General features: G+C 50.1%; 1 protein-coding gene across 1 annotated transcript in view; it reads left to right on the top strand.

Moving 5' to 3' along the window:
• Positions 1-1,422: 1,422 nt before the first annotated feature.
• PRPF8 (pre-mRNA processing factor 8) overlaps positions 1,423-7,399 on the top strand; it is a 34,096-nt gene continuing 28,119 nt past the window's right edge. The window contains exons 1-8 of the mRNA XM_010339966.3: positions 1,423-1,526; positions 1,727-1,836; positions 2,623-2,791; positions 4,064-4,228; positions 4,313-4,531; positions 4,661-4,873; positions 5,306-5,431; positions 5,529-5,634. Coding sequence (XP_010338268.1) covers positions 1,737-1,836; positions 2,623-2,791; positions 4,064-4,228; positions 4,313-4,531; positions 4,661-4,873; positions 5,306-5,431; positions 5,529-5,634 — 1,098 coding nt within the window. The 5' untranslated portion in view covers positions 1,423-1,526; positions 1,727-1,736. The remainder of the gene's footprint in view (positions 1,527-1,726; positions 1,837-2,622; positions 2,792-4,063; positions 4,229-4,312; positions 4,532-4,660; positions 4,874-5,305; positions 5,432-5,528; positions 5,635-7,399) is intronic.

Here is a 7,399-nt window from a genome sequence, read left to right as displayed (position 1 = left end):
AAAACAAAAAAACAAAAATAAATGAACAAACAAAAGAAGTATTTTATAGGGTGTCCATTATTCACTCTGTAGTGTAACCATTGCCAGAGAGAAAGGAATGGAGAGGGAACGGGGTCAGACAACTGCCAATGGAGTTTCCCACAGCCTCTTTTTTTTTTTTTTTTTTTTTTTTGAGGCAGAGTCCCCTTCTGTCGCCCAAGCTAGAGTGCAGTGGCCCCATCTCAGCTCACTGCAATCTCTGTCTCCCGGATTCAAGCGATTCTCCTCCCTAAGCCTCCCAAGTAGCTGGGACCCGCACTGCCACACCCAGCTAACTTTTGTATTTTTTTTTTTAGTAGAGGCGGGTTTCACTATATTAGCCAGGCTGGTCGTGAATTCGTGACCTCGTGATCCACCTGCTTCATCCTCCCAAAGTATTGGTATTACCGGCGTGAGCCACCGCGCCTGGCCCCACAGCGTCTTTTATGTTTCCAGGTTTACTAACGCCTCCCTGACATCACAGGCAGGGTTAAATGCCCTGCCTGCAAACTCCTATCATACTATTATACATTATAAAAGTCTTGATTTTTTTTTTCTCAAGACACAGTCTCACTCTGTTGCCCAGGCTGGAGTGCAGTGGCATGATCTCGGCTCATTGCAACCACTGCTTCCCAGGTTCAAGGAATCCTTGTGCCTCAGCCTCCAGAGCAGCTGAGATTACAGGCATGCGCCACCACCCTTGGTTAATTTTTATATTTATATTTATATTTTTTAATTTTTTTTTGGAAATAGAGACGGGATTTCACCATGTTGGTCAGGCTGGTCTTGAACTCTTGACCTCGTGATCCGCCCGCCTCGTCCTCCCAAAGTGCTGGGATTACAGGCGTGAGCCACCGCGCCCGGCCTCGAACTCCCGATCTCAAATAATCCACCCGCCTCAGCCTTCCAAAGTGTTAGGAGGACAAGCGTGAGCCACCGCGCGCGGCCGAAGTCTTGGTTCCTGTCTACTTTCTGCTCCCCTGTGAACGCCACTGGTGGTCTTTTTCCCTGCTGTGTCCAGCCCTTGGTACACAGGGGGCACTCAATAAAGAATGGTTGAATGAATGAACGCATGAACAAATGACTGTCCAGGAGCTAGCACTGCATTTCATGTCCACGTTTACGAAAACAGCCATCGTGCAATGTGCAGTCTTGGCGAATTTATTAAAACCCTGTAAGACTCGGTCTCCCGCAACGCGACAGCAGGAGCCTATCACACACTGAGGGCTGTCGGGCGCCAGACACAGCCATGGCAAACGGAGGAGGCGGGGCTTCACTCCGACCACATCCCCTTGCGTTCAAAGCCTTTCCGCCTATGGACCTGCCCCCTCGGCGCAGTGTGTAACTCTAATTGGTCATCTCACTAATCCATCTGAGCACCTCGGCACCGATTGGATCAACTGCTGAACTGGGGTTGCGCACTTCCCAGCGCTGGGAACGCGGAGCGGACGCAGGCTGGCCGCCATTGCGCTGCTGGGAAGGCTTTCTCCTGTGTGAGGGGCTGTGGGGTGCGTGGCAAGCGTTAAGGCTGGGCTGCGGGAGGCGCGGTCGGGTCGGGCGGGGTGACCGGAGGGGTTAGGCCGGGCTGGGGTGGATGCACTCGTAGCATAGCGGGAGTGTAGGCCGGGGACCCGGGGCGCGTTTCTGCGGCGCTTCTTGTGGGCCCGGGCCTGTGGCTCGTAGATTTTTGTCTCCCGCCGCTCCGCAGATTCTCCGGGATGGCCGGAGTATTTCCTTACCGAGGGCCGGGTAACCCGGTGCCAGGCCCTCTCGCCCCGCTGCCGGACTACATGTCGGAAGAGAAGCTGCAGGAGAAAGGTAAGGCGAGACTGGAGCGGAGCGCGGGCCGGAGGCGGGGCGGGTGCGCGCGCAGGCGGGTGGGACCACCCCCCCACCCCCCGCGTTTGGGCAGCTCATTGGGTGTCAGCTCCCTAGATACCCTGTTGAATTTTTTATCTAATCAAGCCGTTTTAAGCGCGTGTTATTTGCAGGCGCCGATCCAGCGGGGATACAGTAGCTAGTGATGGAGACAAAATTCCTGTCCTTACGGGGTTCAAATTATGGCGGGAGAGAGAGACAATGAAAAAACCTTTAAGATCTGTTATAAAAATGTTAGGCCGGGCGCGGTAGCTCAAGCTTGTAATCCCAGCACTTTGGGAACTCGAGGCGGTTGGATCACCTGAGGTCAGGAGTTCGAGACCAGCCTGGCCAACATGGCGAAACCCCGTCTCTACCAAAAATACAAAAATCAGCCAGCTGTGGTGGCGCGTGTCTGTAATGCCAGCTACTCCGGAGGCTGAGGCACAACAATTGCTTGAACCCGGCAGGGGGAGGTTGCAGTGAGTGACTTCCTGCCACTGTACTCCAGCCTGGGCAACAGAGCGAAACAACGTCTCAAGATAAATAAATAAATAATGTCAGCTAGTGATAAATGTGATGAAGGGAGAAATAGAGTAAAATGGTAAGGGAATTGGCAAGGAGTGCTGCTTCCTGCTGGATGCCTGCTCCTCCCTCACATACACTGGCAGGAGCTTACCCTAGGGCAAGGGGTGAAGATGATTAGGCTGAGGGTGTGCAGTCCTTTAAACTGAGGTGCCTTTGTAGCTCGAAAATGGCAGCAATTGCAGGCCAAGCGCTATGCAGAAAAGCGGAAGTTCGGGTTTGTGGATGCCCAGAAGGAAGACATGCCCCCAGAACATGTCAGGAAGATCATTCGAGACCATGGAGACATGACCAACAGGAAGTTCCGCCATGACAAAAGGGTTTACTTGGGGTAAGGAACACCCTGAAACAATTTCACTTGGAGTTTGGCCCTTTTGCCTTCTCCCTGTCCCAGTTGGCATCATTGGATTGATGCGCTGCCACCTTGGAGTAGGACTCCGCTTTGGCAGCTCATCTTGGTGGATATGAGAAAGGAGGATTCTCCAGTAGGATTCTCTGGTAATTTCTGCATCTTCCACTTATGCAGTCTGTCTCCCTTCTCTTCCTGATTTGGGCCTGGTGCTTTAATTTGTCCTGTTGTTGCTATTGTAAGACACTCCTGTCATTGAACTGGCTGAAGCCCAGAGTGGGATGCTGTGTACAGTGGCAGCCAGCCACTACTCAGGGACCTGAGTTCTGTGTTTGGGGTATTTAACTTCAGAGGTATCCCTACTCTTGTTTTTCTGAGGCTCTAAACTGGATGAATACAGGTACAGATGTCTTAACAGATCCTTGTTCTTTTTGGACACAAAAATGTTTGCCATGTAATTAACTGGAAGTTTTGTTTATTAAGAAAAAAAAAAATGGCTGGGCGTGGTGGCTCACACCTATAATCCCAGCACTTTGGGAGGCCGAGATGGATGGATCACGAGGTCAAGAGATCGAGACCATCCTGGTCAACACGGTGAAACCCCGTCCGTACTAAAAATACAAAAATTAGCTGGGCATGGTGGCACATACCTGTAGTCCCAGCTACTCGGGAGGCTGAGGCAGGAGAATTGCTTGAACCCAGGAGACATAGGTTGCAGTGAGCCGAGATTGCGCCATTGCACTCCAACCTGGGTAACAAGAGCGAAACTCAGTCTCAAAAAAAAAAACCAAACCAAAAAACAACTTTTTTTGAGAACTGTGCTGGGTGCTGGGGATCTAGTGGTGAGCAGACAGTACCAGTCTCTGCCTTTGTACAGTGTGCGGTCTAGTGGCATGACTGACAGGTGACAACTAGTTACAGTGAAGCATGGTGAATGTTTTATTATTCTTGTGAGAAAATGTGTAGAGAATAGAATGTGAGACAGCCTCAAAGCTGTTTTCGGAGGGACAGCCATTGATTTAGGGGAGCTGAGACCAGTATTGTGGGACTGTGAAGTTGAAGAGTGTTAACCAGGTGAAGTTGGAGAGGAAGAGGCAGGGTTTCTGGTTATCAAGGGCCTGTATGCTAAGCTTGCGCATTTGGATTGTAAGGTAGCATTTACTGTGGAAACATGAACTCGTGGCTCCTCTGCAGGGGACAGGCAGCAGAATACCGTGTCATTTCTGATAGCCTTGTCTTTTTCTGATATGGCAGTGCCCTGAAGTACATGCCCCATGCGGTCCTCAAGCTGCTGGAGAACATGCCTATGCCTTGGGAGCAGATCCGGGATGTGCCCGTGCTGTACCACATCACTGGAGCCATTTCTTTCGTCAATGAGATTCCCTGGGTCATCGAACCTGTCTACATCTCCCAGTGGGGGTGAGAAGGCTGAACTAGGGTGTGCAGTGGTGGCAGTGGCTGGGAGGCAGTGGGTGAATGGTTGTTGACGTTCGTGCCTTCCAGATCAATGTGGATTATGATGCGTCGAGAAAAGAGAGATAGAAGGCATTTCAAGAGGATGCGTTTTCCCCCTTTTGATGATGAGGAGCCACCCTTGGACTATGCTGACAACATCCTAGATGTTGAGCCCCTGGAGGCCATTCAGCTGGAGCTGGACCCCGAGGAGGATGCCCCCGTGTTGGACTGGTTCTACGACCACCAGCCATTAAGGGACAGCAGGAAGTGAGTCACAGGTGGAGATGCTGCTCCTGAGAGGAGCTGTGGAAACCCAGAAGGAGTCCTGGGAGATGAGTAGGCGGTGTGGTTTGTCTAGCTGCTTGCTTGATGTGGGCCTTTCTTTTTTTACTCTAGGTATGTAAATGGCTCCACTTACCAGCGCTGGCAGTTCACACTGCCTATGATGTCAACTCTCTACCGCCTGGCTAATCAGCTCCTGACAGACTTGGTGGATGACAACTATTTCTACCTGTTTGATCTGAAGGCCTTCTTCACGTCCAAGGCACTCAATATGGCCATTCCTGGAGGCCCCAAATTTGAACCTCTTGTTCGAGACATCAACCTACAGTAAGTTGGAGAGATTAGGGATTTTAGGCATTTTGAGTTGAGTGAAATGTAATCTTCATCCTTAAAGTTCTGCTATAACTTCCAAATCGGTCTGTTTGCACCAGGCGCAGTGGCTCATGCTGTAATCCAGCACTTTGGGAGGCTGAGGCAGGAGGACTGCTTGAGCCCAGAAGTTTGAGATCAGCCTGGGCAACATGGCAAAACATTAGCTCTATCTCTACCAAACGTTAGCTGGGTGTGGTGGTGCTTGCAGCTTCCTGTAGTCTCAGTTACTTGGGAGGCTGACCTGGGAGGATTGTTTGAGCCCAGGAGGTCACAGCTGCAGTGAGCCACGATGATGCCGTTGCACTCCAGCATGGATGACGAGTGAGACCCTGTCTCAACAAACAAGCAAACAAAAAGAGTCTGCTTATTCTCGATTTTGTACCCTAGGGATGAAGACTGGAATGAGTTCAATGATATTAACAAAATTATCATCCGGCAGCCTATCCGCACTGAATACAAGATTGCTTTTCCTTATTTGTACAACAATCTCCCACACCATGTCCACCTCACCTGGTAAGAGACCTGGAGCATCACAGCTGGGAAGGAGAAGGCTGGTGTTTAGGTTGGGCCAGGGCAGGGAGACTTTGGCTGACTCTTCCTTTCATTTTAGGTACCATACTCCCAATGTCGTGTTTATCAAAACTGAGGACCCGGATTTGCCAGCTTTCTACTTCGACCCTCTGATCAACCCCATCTCCCATAGGCACTCCGTCAAGGTGTGAGGAAGGGAGGGGACACTTGCCCTCAGCTTTTCTAGGAGCAGTGGTCTGAGGTTGGCTGAAGTGTTACTAGATAATTTATTTTTTATTTTATTTTATTTTATTTATTTATTTTTGAGATAGAGTTTCGTTCTCGTTTCCCAGGCTGGAGTGCAAAGGCGCGATCTCGGCTCACCACAACCTCTGCCTCCTGGGTTCAGGCAATTCTCCTGCCTCAGCCTCCTGAGTAGCTGGGATTACAGGCACGCGCCACCACGCCCAGCTAATGTTTTGTATTTTTTTTAGTAGAGACGGGGTTTCACCATGTTGACCAGGATGGTCTCGATCTCTTGACCTCGTGATTCACCCGTCTCGGCCTCCCAAAGTGCTGGGATTACAAGCTTGAGCCACCACGCCTGGCCTTTATTTTATTTTATTTTATTTTATTTATTTATTTTTTTTTTGAGACGGAGTTTCACTGTTGTTACCCAGGCTGGAGTGCAATGGCGCAATCTCGGCTCACCGCAACCTCCGCCTCCTGGGTTCAGGCAATTCTGCCTCAGCCTCCTGAGTAGCTGGGATTACAGGCACGAGCCACCATGCCCAGCTAATTTTTTGTATTTTTAGTAGAGACGGGGTTTCACCATGTCGACCAGGATGGTCTCGAACTCTCGACCTCGTGATCCACCCGCCTCGGCCTCCCAAAGTGCTGGGATTACAGGCTTGAGCCACCGCGCCCGGCTATTTTATTTTATTTTATTTTTATATATTTTTTTTTTTGAGACGGAGTTTCGCTCTTGTTACCCAGGCTGGAGTGCAATGGCGTGATCTCGGCTCACCGCAACCTCCGCCTCCTGGGCTCAGGCAATTCTCCTGCCTCAGCCTCCTAAGTAGCTGGGATTACAGGCACGCGCCACCACGCCCAGCTAGTTTTTTGTATTTTTAGTAGAGATGGGGTTTCACCGTGTTGACCAGGATGGTCTCGATCTCTCGACCTCGTGATCCACCCGCCTCGGCCTCCCAAAGTGCTGGGATTACAGGCGTGAGCCACCGCGCCCGGCCTATTTTATTTTTTTAAATAAAGATGGGGTTTTGCCATGTTGGTCAGGCTGGTCTTGAACTCTCAACCTCAGGTCATCCGCCCGTCCTGGCCTCCAAAGTGCTTGGATTACAGATGTGAGCCACCACACCTGGCCAGTGTTACTAGATAAATAGGCAGAGGGAGACATGTTTTCCATCTTGCTAAGTGTTCCCCTTTAGCTGTAAGCTAATTTGAGAATTCAGCATTTGTCTTAAAACAAGTTGTTGGTATAATCCTGATTTCTGTGATTATCCTTCTGGACTTGATGGTTCTCCTCTTGGGTGCTGTAGATAATCTGATCCGGTGGGTCTCTTGTCTGTGTGTTTGTTTTAGTCTATAGTAAGATGTACCATACAGGTTACCCATTTCAAGTGTGTAATTTGATGGTTTTTAGGTGGTTCTCATAGTTGTCTCAGCTGTCACCACATGCAATTTGAGAATATATATATATATATTTTTTTTTTTTTATTGAGACAGAGTTTCGCTCTTGTTATCCAGGCTGGAGTGCAATGGCGCGATCTCGGCTCACCGCAACCTCCGCCTCCTGGGTTCAGGCAATTCTCCTGCCTCAGCCTCCTGAGTAGCTGGGATTACAGGCATGCACCACCATGCCCAGCTAATTTTTTTGTATTTTTAGTAGAGACGGGGTTTCACCGTGTTGACCAGGATGGTCTCGATCTCCTGACCTCGTGATCCACCCGC

This window comes from Saimiri boliviensis, chromosome 17 (genome assembly GCF_048565385.1).
Source record: "Saimiri boliviensis isolate mSaiBol1 chromosome 17, mSaiBol1.pri, whole genome shotgun sequence".
NCBI lineage: Eukaryota > Metazoa > Chordata > Mammalia > Primates > Cebidae > Saimiri > Saimiri boliviensis.
The sequence above is the reverse complement of the archived record's forward strand: the minus strand, read 5'-3'. Positions and strand labels throughout refer to the sequence as shown.